We start from the raw sequence: 15,187 nt of genomic DNA on the forward strand, positions 1-15,187 counted from the left end.
TCTCTCTGCTGCCGGCCCTCACGAAGATTCTGGAAAAGCACGTCCAAGGCGTGCTCTCTAATTTTCTTGAATCTAATGAGATCCTGCACGCCACCCAATCGGGCTTTCGTCCCCATCTCAGCACTGAGACAGCGCTCCTGGAGGTTTCGGAAACCATTAAAGGGGTTCTGGACTCTGGGGGCAAAGTCATGCTGGTGATGTTAGACCTGTCGGCGGCGTTCGACACCGTTCCCCATGATGGTCTCCTCGCTAGACTTTTCGAGATAGGCCTACGGGGGACGGTGTTCGACTGGTTTTCCTCCTTCTTAGCCGGCCGCCGGCAATCGATCTGGGCCCCGCCTGATTCCGCCGTGATGCCGCCTCTGGGAGTCGGGGTCCCTCAGGGCTCTATTTTGAGCCCGACCCTCTTTAACATCATTATGACCCCATTGGCGGCGTTGGTGGAGTCGCATGGTGCCCAGGTCGTATCCTACGCAGATGACACCCAGCTCCTCTTCTCTTGTAAGAGAGGAGGTGACTTTGATGGGGAGAGTATTCGGGATTGCCTTGGGGCTGTTTTTCATTGGTTCCACCTAAACAGCCTTAAGTGCAATTCCGACAAGTCCGAAGTACTTTTCTTTGGGTGTGACACAGAGCCAGATTGGCAGACTTGGTGGCCACTGGATATGTTCCCTCCGTCTTGCTCCTCTCAGGTTGCTAAGAATCTGGGGGTGAAGATGGATAACAGGCTTTCCTTGAAATCCCAGATCCTGGGGGTGTCGGGCATCTGCTTTGGCATCCTTAGGATGCTGCAGAGGTTCCTTCCTCTGTTATCTGTGGAACATAGGACGCTGACAGTCCAGGCTCTGATTGGGTCCAGGTTGGATTATTCCAACGTTCTTTACCTGGGCCTTCCAGAGTACTTGCTGCAGCGGCTTCAAGTGGTGCAGAACGCCGCTGCCAGGGCAATTTTCGGCCTTAGTAGGCGCTCCAGTGCCTCGGGCCTGTTGGCAACTTTACATTGGCTTCCCATCCGCAAGAGGATCGCCTTTAAGGCGCTGACCTTGGCCTATAAAGCTCTTCACAAGGAGGGAGCTAAGTACCTCCAAAAGAGACTGGTCTTTTATCATCCGACCAGGTCTCTGAGGTCGGAATCCCTGCACCTTGCTGTTGTCCCCCGGGTAAAGAAAGCGCGCCTCGGAGGCCGCTCTTTTGGATTGCTGGCATCTCAGCTGTGGAACTCTTTACCACTGGTCCTGCGGGGAGCCTCTAGCCTGCTGGCTTTTAGGAAAGGCCTTAAAACTTGGCTGTTCACTCAGTAGCCGGTCTTCCGTGAATTTATGGCTCACACTTCTTTTAGTCTTCTATCTGGTGTTATGTTAGTATGTCGCAGTTTTTTCTCTTTCTCCAATAAAGCGCCGGGACACTCTTTATGAGTAGCCGTGCGCTATAGAAATGATTAATTAACATAACATAACATAACAAGGGATTCCTTTTACCTGATCTGTTGGAATGTGGCTGGGTTGAAAGAAAAGATCACAAATCCTGATTGGCTGGCCTTTATTGACAACTTCGATATTGTAGCGATGCAATAGACTTGGGCTACCAACTATTTCAAGTAGTGGGTTCTCATGTTTTTCGCGACCCGCTGTGGCATCCCTGTTTGAGAGGGCAAGGGGTGAACTTTCTATTTGAGTAAAGTTAAACCTTAAGTTGAAAGTCTCCGTCGTTACCACAGTCTGCCATGCATTCCAAACCCAGTTCACCAAGGATAACTCTAGCTCCTTCAGCTTTCACTCAGGTTCTTAACGATTTTTAAAATTCTCATCATCATGGTTAGTTTAAGGAGTTATTCAACTTTAATATGTGCCTGGAAACACCAGGGGATAAGTAGTTCATTTCAGTCACACCTGCTACTATGAGGGAATTTTAACTCTAAGATTGGCGATAATCCAATAGACCTGGGACACAGTATTTCAACTGTGGAGCATGCACCTTGGGATCCTAGGGGCAGGCGTTGGGGCATTATGTTGCCTCGCACGACCTCATAAATGTCTTTGATTACTTTCAAGGTACAGGGCCAAGCAAACCTATCTTTAGAGAAGGGAGGGATATCGGTCCTAGATTTATATATTTGCCTTCAATGACCTCTTGCAGTGGTGTTTCAACGGTCCAGTAACAGAAACCAAGAGTGTGGGAGGGGGTCAAAATGCACTTCTGATCAAAGGGGTCCTTCAGTTTGACAGGGATAAAGTACATGCAGGGCATGATGGAATTAATTAACACTCAAGAGACAGGGTCTGATGTCTTAAAGATCCTATTGCCACACCGGGCCTTTTTTTTTCTTGAAAATAATTTGCCACTTTTCATGGGGTGCTTTTGTGAAGATTCTGGAGAGGATTGGTCAACCTGGTATCATTGCCTTTGCACATGCATAAAGAATCATTTGTTGAAACCTGTTAATTCTGTCCCAGAACATTTGCAGTGGTTTGATGCCAACTGTTCTGCAGATAATTGTCAACTGAGGAAGGAATTCCAAGGGATGTTGGGGAGGTACTGTAGGTTAGGAAAGAATATAAATGAATAGAAAGGAAACATTACATGAACAAAAGGGACTGGGATATGCTGGAAGTTGCTCTAGGGCAAGTGGTCACTGGGAGCAAGAATGCTGCTGTTTGTAAATGTGACACTTGGATATAGAAGGAAATAAAAAGAAAAGTTAACCTAATGATTAAATTAACTTTTCATTTTAATCTTCTCCCTTTTAGAAGCATTTAGAATCATCATTTTTTTCTCACACTCCAATACTGAGTTGACAAAGGCTTATATTCACGGTGTAAATACCTCACTGCTTCAGTTCTTTACCTCTTTGCCGCGGGCCATATACAGGCTCCAGCACTGTTTATTATCAAGCCTTCTATCTGCAGCCTGATGATGATAATGTAAAATAAACACAGCCTTCCCATGACACCAAAAGGAAAAGGTGACACTGTGCATATTTAAAAATTAACTCAAGGCTATGAGCTGAAGGTGTCTGTGAGCTGATTGTATCTCAACATCGACTGGTTGGAGAAACCTGAAAGAGACTAACAAAGCACCCTTGATGTAGTGCATTCTAGTTTGGGCGCTTTCATTATATTCTGACTGAAATGTGCCTACAGTAAGGTGAGATATTGATTATGCTGTTATTATTTGAGCCTTGACACGGGTCATGAGAGCAACTTTGACAAATTCACACTAACAACTTTCATTAATGTTTTGATGCTCAGAGGTACTAAATCATTGCTATTTTTGCACCTGCCATTTTTTTTACTGAGTTTTAAAAAGTTGTATTCTATGCTTCACATTGCTCTGTTTAGATTGTATTTGGCTGCCACCTTGAAAGTCTGCAGTCAAGTTCTTTGTGGCTGCTAACCAAAAGTCCTATAAATGTGCAGGGAAACTTGTTCGTGCTGATAACTCTGGGGGCAAAAGCTTGTTTGGAGCTCTGCGGCATTAAATCACTGATGTTTTGCTCCTGGATATTATTTTACTGTGTGTTTTAAAAGGTTGTTTTCTATGCTTTACCTTGATCTACCCAGATCATTTTTGGCCGCCATCTTGAAATTTAGCAGTCTAATTCTTTGTGGCCGCTAACTAAAAGTTATAATGGGCAGGGCAGCATGTGCCATCTGCGTCTGTGAGGACACCCAACGGGGACCTGGGAAATGGACCCTGCCCTTTTTCTTTACTGTTTGGACTCAGAGCTTCACAATTTAAAACAGGTCAATCCTGCCCTTGATTGAAAGGTTGCTGAGAACTTGTGTAAAGCAGGCTTATGCAGAAACCACCCCACTGCGGAGTGTTTTCCAGTTCCCACCCTACTTAGTTCTCCTTTGTCCAGTTCTCCTCCTCTGTTTGACCCACCTAACAATTTTTACCATTCCTTACAAATGACTCTCCTCAATACCAAGTTCCTAAGTAAGCATTGCACTGAAATCTACAACTGGCTGGAGGAGAACTCACTAGACATACTTTGGCTTACAGAAACCCAGCTGGTGGACTCATCTATGCCTGATATTCTGGAGGTGTTACCCTCTCAATATACAGTTTTAATCACCAACAGAGGCTCACACAAGATGGGGGTTACTAGTATCACCTACTGCACCCTTAACACCTCTCCTGTGATCTGTACCAATATTTCTCAAGTTGACATTAAAAAACCTTTTTCCCCTCTTGCTGTCTAGGATGCATGTCGTATATAGGCCACAGCATTGCATGTTGCACTGTACTGACTCCTTCGTTGAATAGAAATGCAGTCCGGTATCTTATATAACCACCTGTTGGTCATTGGGGATTTTAACTTTTGGTACAACAACCCTCAAACAAATTCCAAGCTCCCTTAACCCTAACTCCCCTAAATCTTGGATTTACGGGCCTCCCTGAGAGCAGAACCTCACATCTGAACAACTTACGTTTAAAGAAGTACGAAGTGGAGACCTGTGTCACCGATAACAGGACTTTGCCCACAGCACAAAGCAAAAGAGGGATACTTTGTCCCTGAGGCAACAGGCTTGGAACTGAGTGCACAGCCCTCGTCATTGGCTAAAACCAGACACTCCCAAAGAGAGGGACACTTGTGGAAGACATAAGCACCGCAAGTCTGCCCTGGACTAGTGGCAGTAGTCCCCTGTAAACTGCAGGTAAAAACACTCGCCAGATACAAAGATTTTCTGGCTATCAGGCCCTCCAAGTGATTGCCCAAATTTAGGTGGTGCATTGTGCAAGTTGTAGTCTCACCTTCCCAAAGTTTCAGGCCGCTATGTTACGCCCCCAGACCCAGTGAAGTTGGAGCAATTTTTCGCTGTGCTTACCGCTGCCACAGCTTGTTGGTCGCCAATCCGGTAACTAACCCCCACACAACGCTGCATTTACAGAGAGCACCGTGCAACCATCATCCGACATAAGCAGCTGTCTACCTGTTGTGTTTTTTTATTTGGTCTCTTTCATCACTGCAAGCGGTAAAAACAGCACCACCCATGGCCCCCATTCAGTACCCAGGACAGCCAGAACACCTCTGCACCCAGACTCCACGGGCCAGGTAAAATTGTTTTGACTGTTGTGGTTTGGTTCTGGGGCCTGCATGAACATAACCCTGTAAGGGTTCCACGTAACTCTACTTGCAAGTGACCGATTATCACTGGTAGTTTTTGCCATTGGCCGCAATGTTATTTTGTCTATTGATTTTACTGCATTGTTTTAATACTGCTTCAAAAGTCGATAACTCTGGTTGTGTGTATGCTAATCTGTTAATTTTTGTGTTTAAATTAAGATACAAATACACTCTACTTTTATAAATGGGTGTCGGAATTTTTTGGAGTCATGTCAATTACTTATCGTCCATGTTAGTACTCGGAAATGCTTAACACATGTTCCTCTTTGTCACTCTACCAAGACTGAGCTCAGGATTTATTAGTGTGAATCCAAGGACCATCCTTGTGGTATTGTGATAATATTAAATGGTAAGGCTAACCAGCCCTACCACATAACAATCCACTTTCCTACACAAGGACAAAGAGTTCTTTGACCTAATGTCTTATTTTATCTTTCATTCAACAGGTCCAATTACCCACCCATGCTAAGGGGCGTATTCTAGATTTGGTATGGTCCCACAACACACCTATCAAGAAGGTGTCCTCCCTTGCAAATGGTCAGATCACCACTGAATTAAATTTAAAGCATTTGTGAGGGCAGGAACGACATTGATTAATGCATGCCCAAGCACCTTCCATAACTTGAGGAAGTGAATCTCCAGGAAATGGCTAACACCCTTTGGGAAATCTGCCCAATTCCCAACCCCTTTATTGAACAGACATCTGTGGGTTTTTTTGACTGGCAGGAGCACACCCTTGATGTACATGTCCCAGAACGTACTTGAATGATACAGCCTCTGTGATTAATTTTAAGAGGCAAAGCTCAGGCTAAGCCAACTTCAAAGGCAGTGGCGTAAGAGCTATGGTATATTAGAAAGAGAATGTTTTAGTGAGAGCTGAGGAAGTATTAAGCTTGCTCCTCACCAACAAATTCTCTATTTATTCTAACCACATTAATATGGTGGAAAATAAAAATAGGAAACTTTTAAGATACTTAACTCACTTGTCCCAAGTGAGTGACCTGGGAGCAAGAAGCATCCAAAAATCTGTGGAACACACTCAGCAATTTTTTCAGTGAGAAAATTAAATTAATCAAGGATAGTATTCTGACAAACTCGGTCTCAACAACCTGAGGAGAATGTGGTCTTTAGCATTATCAGCTCTTTTTTCCTTGGTGCATTATCCACAGCTACAGCATTAGACTCTTCCTCTCAGGATGGGCACTAACTCCCTCAAGCTAAATGCGGATAAGACTGAGCTGATTATTCTCAACTACAGGCTGGATCTCGGGGCTGACACCTACTGGCCCTCTGATCTTGAATCCCTTCCTGTTTCTGCGGCTCTCACCAAGAGCCTGTGCATTGTGATACACAATCAACTGTCCATGATCCCCTCAATCAAGGCAGTCACGGTGAAGTGGTTTGTCCCATGGAAATCAATTGGAAGGTCAATTGTCTTCTGTCACTCGAGGCCTTGAAAGCAGCTATTACAGCGGTAACTGCGTCTTGCTTAGAATAGGCAAACTCCCTGCATTTGGGTCTCCCTGCAACTTCTTTACACAAATTACAAATCAGCCAAAATACAGCAGCAAGGATAGCCTGTAACTGAATAGACCTTAACATGTCTCTCCTGTCTTAATTAAATTTCTCGGGCTCCTTATCAAACAGAGAACTTTTTTTAAAACAGCGATGTGAGAAGGGGCTGGGAAGTCGCCGGATAAAACCCTGTACAATGCGAGGTGAAGCTAATAGGAGTTCGGAAGAGGCACAGAAAGAATTAACTATTTTCGGCCCCTTTCCCCTGCAGGACGAGGAGCACCCACTTCCTAGTCATGGCCAATGGAATGACGATACGCGTAAAGCAGGGGCGGAGACAACTGCGAAAAGAGAGACCCCGGAAGACGCTGAATGGGACGTGTTGAAAAGCCAGGAGACGGAGAGACCAGAAGTAGGCGCACCCGAGAAGCCAGGACGAGAAGCAGACGGGCTGACCTGGACCCCAGGACGAGAAGCAGACGGGCTGGCCTGGACCTCAGGACGAGAAGCAGATGGGCTGACCTGAACCGCAGGACGAGATGCAGACGAGACGCCCCAATGCTATGAGGAGGAAGAAGACGTCGGGCGGGAGGAGTGGACGGAGGATTGGTGGACTCCCCCGGAGGACGCTACAACGCAGCCGTAGCTCAGGAGAGCTACGCCCCTGCGGCACGTAAAGCTGGACAGGGGTCACTGAGATTGGGGAAAGGGAGGGGGTGGCGAGCCCTAGGGACTCACGGGGCACAATACAGTGGGGGTTATTCCTTTCTTTGCACCATTTTTCTTCACTTCCCCGCACGTTTTTGCCCACACCCTGCACACCTTATTGAAAGCAAACCACATACCTCGTACGAATTGAACAAAGGCTGATTAAAAGTCATTCTCCTGAAGAAAAAGGAGGGGACAAGATAAATTGAACCATGGCAAACTGTTAGGCCGCTTTTATTGCTATTGAGGATCTCTTCTTTTTACCTTCACTCGGTCCTGACGATACCGGTCAGCGGTCACGCCGGGCTATATTTTTTAATCCTTTTTCCCCCTCTTCTATTTTCTTGGTTGAGGTTCTTTTTTTTACCGCATCCACGGTGGCGGCACGGTTCACACTAGTTGTGTCTTGCTCTAAACAGAACAAACATCTAACCGCATCTTTCTTGTCTTTCTACCGGGGGCGGTGTCACCATCCATTTGAGGAAAGGACGAGAAAAAGCCACAACCAACGTGCTTTCAGGGCTTCAACGACAGCGGTTTCCTTTTTCCACACTTCCCACCATGTACAGTTATATCCTCGATTTTGCTTTCTTTATGTTTTGACAAATAAAGACAGCCATCATTCAACAGCCTATAAGACCTCCTCGCTTTATTTTCCACCTATCCCTCTCACAAGCTTGTATTATTTACAAATCCATCCTGGCCCATATTTTATGAAACTCTCTCCTGTCCTTAGTCGGGCTGGAACCAAACTTCCGGAGACACAGCAAGCTTTTGAAGGCCTGCCTGTCTAAGCAAGAAATCTTGCGTGTACATGCACTCTATTTGTTAACATAACATTTAACTCTAATATATTTACTAAAAGAAATGACAGTACAACTGCAAGCAAATGAAAAATCCTACTTTATTAACCATTTATTTAGGAGTTTTGGTATACAAAGTGTGATTTCGACATGTCATGACTAGCACACCGAGAAGAGAACTGGAAAAGAAGAACGTTCTACGTGCAATTTAAAAATAATTAAAGGTAAGATGTTTCTTAGTGTTAGGAGGCATTAATACTTCTTATACTGCATTCATGTAATAGAATTCACCAATATAACTTTTCTATACCAGAGGGGCCAAGATAGAGAAAAGAAATGAATTAGAGTTACTTCAATGTTATGACATAAGATATCAAATATAGAGCTCCGATGTATGAAATTCTACATATTTTTTTTTTAAACAAGACTATAGGTCAATTCCTTAAATTCCAGTTTTGCAAACCATTGTCACTTTTATGAATAATGCTTTTCATACTCACTGAATGTGTGTTGATGATTTCCTCAATAGATATGTATATGACCGGTTTACTTAGAGTTACTAGGTCCGAAAATTCATCAATGTTAAACTTTTCCTCTGGCTCTGGAATATCACAAGCACTCTCAAAGAACTTCCTGAAAAAGAAAAGGAAACATTTTATCCCAATGTTATATTAACCCTGGGTGACAGTCAAAAGCTGAGCTTCTGCTCTGATAAAGGATGCCAAGCCAACAGTTCCTCGACTGAAATGACTGTATATGCAGAGATAATATAAATTTATAAAAGCAGAGTTCTACAAATGAGTAAACCTATACAATATGTTGTTTATGTATTCCATATAGCGCTAATAAATCACCATTCTGCAAGCATGCAGGAAAGCCAAAAGAAAGCAGTATCCATACAAAGTGAGCAGAGCCCGCCTCATACTGCTGGAACAAAGACAGGATAAGTGGCTGAAATATGCTTCCTATTACCTAACTTCATACAGCATGAAACTTGATAATAATGCAACTTCACCGAATATTTCAGAAGATGAATATGTGAAACAAAGAACAGGTTTTTACGTCTAAATAAAAGTATGTCCTATTTAACTCATAGCATGTGCATATCTTTTCCTTATACATTCAATAGTAGCCTATTGTATGTGACATTTGGTGAACCTATTCCACTCAGCCCAACTCTTTTGATCTTTGTGTGCTTACGCTTCTAGTACATTATTATAGTCTATTGCTTGCACTGCACGTGGGGGTGGTTCATGCCTCTATCACAAGGACTGAAAAAAAAATGACTTGAGTGGAGACTTGTAATAGGAAACCCCGAAGAAAGAACACCTGGGAAGAGATCCTTGTGGACATTCAGCAGAGTTCAGAGTCCTAGGTACTGCCTTTTGCTGGTGTAAGGAAAACGGCGCCGCAATGCCTTGAAGATGCCCTACCCACATGTTTCTGGACATAAGCACCTAGTGTCTAAAACACATCTGGATAATAATTTGCAGAGCCAGTCGGAGGCCACCACAGAGATAAACAGATTAGGAATATATAGACATAAATAGTGTCATATGTCACTTAGCATGCCATCCGCAAACACCATCAGCCACCAAGAAGACGGCACTCAAAGAACGACTGGACAACAACACCCACGACAGCAAGGAACTCTTCAGCATCGTCAAAGAGTTCTCCAACCCCAGCGCCGGAAACAACGACATCACTCCCTCGCAAGACCTCTGCAACTCACTCGCCTCATTCTTCCACCGCAAGATCGCCGACATAAACAACAGCTTCGACCAAAGACCACGCACCCTACCACCGAACCAGAGCCTGCCACCACCACCCTCTGCAACTGGACCCCGATCGGCACCGAAGACACCACCCGCATAATAGACACCACTCCGGATCACCAACCGACCCGTGCCCACACCACGTCTTCAACAAAGCCGACGCCACCATCGCACCCCATCTCAGAGACACGATCAACTCCTCCTTCCACACCGCCACCTTCCCGGAGAGCTGGAAGCACGCCGAGCTGACCGCCCTCCTGAAGAATCCAACGGCGGACCCCACCGACCTCAAGAACTACCGCCCCATCTCACTCCTTCCTTTTCCGGCCAAAGTCATCGAGAAGACGGTCAACAAACAGCTTGCCGCCTTCCTCGAGACTAACGGATCCCTCGACCCCTCTTAGTCCGGGTTTCGGGCCAACCACAGCACCGAGACCGCCCTCATCGCCGCCACTGACGACATCAGAACCCTGATCGACAACTGGGAAACAGCAGCCCTCATCCTCCTGGACCTCTCTGCAGCATTCAACACCATCTGCCACCGCACCCTAGTAAAGCGCCTCAGCAATGTCGGAATCCGAGAGAAAGCGCTGGAGTGGATCATCTCGTTCCTCACCGGAAGAACTCAGAGAGTCCGCCTCCCTCCGTTCAGATCCGAGGCCACCAAAGTCATCTGCGGCGTACCACAAGGATCTTCACTCAGCCCAACCCTCTTCAACGTCTACATGAGCCCCCTCGCTGCCATCGCACGCCAGCACAACCTCAACATCATCTCCTACGCCGACGACACCCAGCTCATCCTCTCCCTCACCAACGACCCCACCACCGCCAGAGCCAACCTACATGAAGGGATGAAAGACGTCGCCGACTGGATGAGAAACAGCCGCCTTAAACTGAACTCAGACAAGACGGAAGTCCTCATCCTGGGATCATCACCCTCCGCCTGGGAGACTCCTGGTGGCCCCCGGCCCTGGGCACCGCTCCGAAACCAACGGACCACACACGAAACCTGGGCTTCATCCTGGACTCCTCCCTGTCAATGACCAGACAAGTCAACGCCGTCTCATCCTCGTGCTTCAACACCCTGCGCATGCTCCGCAAGATCTTCAGATGGATCTCCACCGAAACCAGGAAAAACCATCACCCAAGCACTCGTCACCAGCCGACTAGACTACGGGAACACCCTCTACTCCGGAACCACCACCAAACTCCGAAAAAGACTACAACGCATCCAGAACGCCTCCGCACGACTCATCCTCGACATCCCCCGACACAGCCACATCACCGGACACCTGAGAGACCTGCACTGGCTCCCCGTCAGCAAGAGAATCACGTTCAGACTCCTCACCCACGCACACAAGGCTCTCCACAACCTGGGCCCCAAGTACCTCAACGCCCGCATGACCACCTACACGCCCACCCGCCAGCTATGATCGACCAGCCATGCACTCGCCACCGTACCACGCATCCGCAAGGCCACCGCCGGAGGAAGATCCTTCTCCTACCTGGCAGCCAAGACTTGGAACTCCCTCCCCACCCACCTTCGGCGAACACAAGACCATCTCTCCTTCAGGAAGCAGCTCAAGACCTGGCTGTTCGAGCAGTGACCTACCCCTCCCCCAGCGCCTTGAGACCCTCCCGGGTGAGTAGATCGCTATACAAATGCCTTGATTGATTGATTGATTGATTAGCTGGACCCGAGGTACCAGCTGCTACTCCTACCTTGTGTGTTGTTACTCAACCCCAGACCTTGCTATCCCAGTCTGAGGGGTCAAGGAGGAGGCGTTAGAAGCAGAAAACGGACGTCTTTGGTAGCTGTGTATATTTTTTGTACTTCCACACATTGTGTTACCCTCAAGCACTGGGCAGAAAACAGGAGGATGCTTAGGGGCCAGGGTGGGCCAAGTCATCAACCCTGTGAGATCTTAGGATGTCAAATAGTGCTTGGTGGCATTTCCACAACACCTGGGATATTGTGGACATTGGTGAATCCATGAAATTATTCACCAAAAGCACTGTGGTGGCCGATCCTAAATGAAAGTCAAGAATACCTCTCCAAACCACTTACTGAACCAAGTCTGGTTTTTAAGGGTACATTTTATATGCTTGTGAACAATACAATCAATGAAAACATAAGCCAACGCACACTGCTCACCACCAAAGTATTTCGAATTGACAGGTTGGAAGGAAAGAGTAAACTCCTTTAAGGACTAATTGACTTTCTAACATTTGAACTCAATGAGTGTGAATCGAATAGTAACATGTTTGAGTGTACAAGAATGATACATGTGGCACACTCTTGATGGTGGCATCTCAAGGCGCTGGGATTGTAAATGCCCTAAATTTCATTTAATGCATTAAAGTTCACTCCGAATAAAGAGTTGTGTGAAGCAAGGTAAGTAACCTCTAATGACAGGATCCCAACTTAACAATGGAACTGGATTCCCATGTTTTGGGTAAGAAAGGAGAGTCTTCACGTTCCCCCAGTAGCCAGATTCAAAGAATCCGTGGCAGCATGCCTTCTACTGTTAATATTTACACGTCTTCAAGTTAGATATTCAAATGAACTGTAGTGAGACAGCTATGTTTACAAAAACTCCCACTGATTAGACATCAATAGGGTAGGCCTGCAACCAAGCAATTTTATTTATTTATTTATTTTACAGATTTGTAAAGCGCATGGCTGCCCGTAAGCGTCCCAGTGCTAGTGATAGAATAACGAGATGCGAGAGGGAAGCATTATGGGAACAGCCAGGTCTTGAGTGCCTTACGAAATGAGAGAAGATTGGGCTGGACCCGGATGTCTGGGGGCAATGAGTTCCACAACTGGGAAGCATTATAAGCAAAGAGTCGACCTCCAGAGCGGGCCTTCTTAATTCTGGGTACAGATGCCAAGTTGCAGTGTGAGGAACGGAGGAGAGTTCTATTGGTATTGTAGGGAGTGATAAGGTCTTTTAAAATAGGTGGAGCCTTTCCCTGAAGAATTTTGTGTGTCGTGCATAGTGCCTTAAATTGTACTCTCTCCTGGATGGGCAGCCAGTGCAAGGCGTTCAGGGCTGGTTTGGCTGAACAGCGACTATGAGTTCCTGTGAGAAGACGGGCGGCAGTATTTTGTACTGTCTGAAGCTTTGCTAGTACTTTTTTGGGGGCCCCCAGGTAGAGAGCGTTGCCGTAGTCTAGGCAGGACATCACGAGGCCCTGAATCAGGAGTTTTTGGGATTGTGCTGGGAGTAAGGGCAGAATTTTTCTGGCGGTCCGTGGAAGGCCATGGCACACGCCGGCCGTTTTCCTTGCTTGGGTGGAGAAGTTGAGACCTTCGTCCAACCAAATTCCTAGACTCTTGATTTCCTGTTTAGGGTTAGGTGGTGTGCCCATACAGGGGGGCCACAGGGACTCGGGTTGAAAGAGTGACTGATTGCTTAGAACCATTATCTCTGTCTTGTCACTATTGAGTTTAAGATGTGAGATGTTCATCCATTTAGTAATGTCACTAAGACATTTGTAGAGATTGGTAAAAGATTGATCTTGCTGACTTAGGGAAACTACCAAGTGGGTGTCGTCTGCGTAGGTTAAAAGCTTGATCCCGAATGGGGTGACGATTTTCTCAAGGGGGGACATGTAAACGTTAAAAAGGGTCGGGCTCAGGAATGACCCCTGAGGGACCCCGCAATGGATGGCAGTGGGATTGGAGATGAAATTACCATCTGCTACCTGGAAGGACCTATCGTTCAGGAAGGATTCCAGCCAGGATAGGGTCGTCCCTGTGATTCCAAGGTCCCTAAGCCTGTGGACCAAAGTCGAATGGTTGACGGTGACGAAGGCAGCGCTCAGGTCCAGGAGGGTCACTGCCACTGATCCTCCTGAGTCGATGATCTTTCTTGCCTCTTCGACAACCTCCAACAACGCGGTTTCTGTGCTCTGGCCAGGCCTAAATCCAGTCTAGGAGGGTTCCAGAAGGCCATTGGTTTCAAGGTATTCAGAGAGTTGATGGTTGACACATTTTTCGGCTATCTTACTGATGCCTGGGAGCAGGGAAATCGGCCGAAAATTGCTTAGCTCTAGTGGATCTAAATGTGGTTTCTTAATTAGGGCTTTGACAATTGCTTTTTCCCAGCTAGGTGGAACGACACCATGGAGTAGCGAGGTGTTAATCAGGGTAGCCAGATAAGGAAGAATGGTAGGAGCAACTGATTTTAAGATGTTAAAGGGTGCGGGGTCAGCTGGAGATCCACTTTTGATTGAGTGTAATATTGGGGAGAGAGTATCTATTGTCAAGGGGGAGAAATGGGCCAATTGATGTACTGCTGTTTGGGGAGTGGAGCTAGGCGGGTTAACAGGGGGGAGAGCATCGGATGTTTGTGACGGGAGGGAGTTGAGAATGTTTTTAATCTTAGAATCAAAAAATTCAGCAAGTTCGTTACACCAGTTAGCTGAGGGCTCCACCGGAGGGGGAGGGTCTGGTGCTTTGAGAAGTTTTTTTGCGATTTGGAAAGTCTCCCTTGATGAGTTGGCAGAAGATTTGATTTTTTCTTTGAAATAGTTGGCTACTTAAGAACAGTATGTTTATATTCTATCTTTTTAATAGGATCAAAGTTTTTTCTCCAGTCTCTTTCTGATTTTTTACAGATTTTTTTTCAGAAGACGCATTTCCTGGGATAACCATGGGGAGGTAATTTTACCTCAGGGCTTACAGGTAGATTTTTTAGGTAGGGTTTTATCCAATGTCTCTCCGATCCATTTGGAGAACTCTGCGTCGACTTGAGCGGGGTTGGAGACAAGTATAGGAGGGGAACGCTCTAGATTTAGCTTCCATTTTTCTGGGTCTAGGGTGGCCCAAGGGCGAGTGGGCTTGTTTGGTAGAGGTTTAGGGCGTATGGTGTTATATAGCCCCCAATTCAGTGATATTAGAAAATGGTCAGACCATGGTAACTGGGTGTGATCTAGGGTTGTGAGATCATCAATGTTGGAAAAAATGGGATCCAACAGGTGACCCAGTGAGTGGGTGGGTTGTCTACTTTGTAGCCTAAGCTGGAGGGTTTCAAGGTCTGCTATTAAATCAGAGGCTAGTTTGTCTTCACCTTTGTCGAAATGGATATTGAGATCCCCCAGGATCATAAAAGTAGAGTGGGTGGCAGCCAGTGTGCAGGTGTGTTCCATGAGAGATTCACTGAACTGACCTATGGGTCCTGGCGGGCGGTAGATAAGAATTCCTGACAGAGATCTACATGGGGAGATTTGAATAGAAAATAGGACAT

At 46.3% G+C, this 15,187-nt stretch overlaps 1 protein-coding gene across 2 annotated transcripts in view; it reads right to left on the reverse strand.

Annotated features, from left to right (window-relative positions):
• The window catches only part of IQGAP2 (IQ motif containing GTPase activating protein 2), a 1,114,959-nt gene that overhangs the window by 122,932 nt on the left and 976,840 nt on the right, over window positions 1–15,187 (reverse strand). For both annotated transcript variants that reach the window (XM_086960756.1, XM_086960757.1), the window contains one exon: window positions 8,658–8,790. In XM_086960756.1, the coding sequence (XP_086816882.1) occupies window positions 8,658–8,790 (133 nt within the window). The remainder of the gene's footprint in view (window positions 1–8,657; window positions 8,791–15,187) is intronic.

The sequence above is a fragment of the Lissotriton vulgaris genome, chromosome 3_1, assembly GCF_964263255.1.
Source record: "Lissotriton vulgaris chromosome 3_1, aLisVul1.2, whole genome shotgun sequence".
In the NCBI taxonomy this organism is placed as follows: domain Eukaryota; kingdom Metazoa; phylum Chordata; class Amphibia; order Caudata; family Salamandridae; genus Lissotriton; species Lissotriton vulgaris.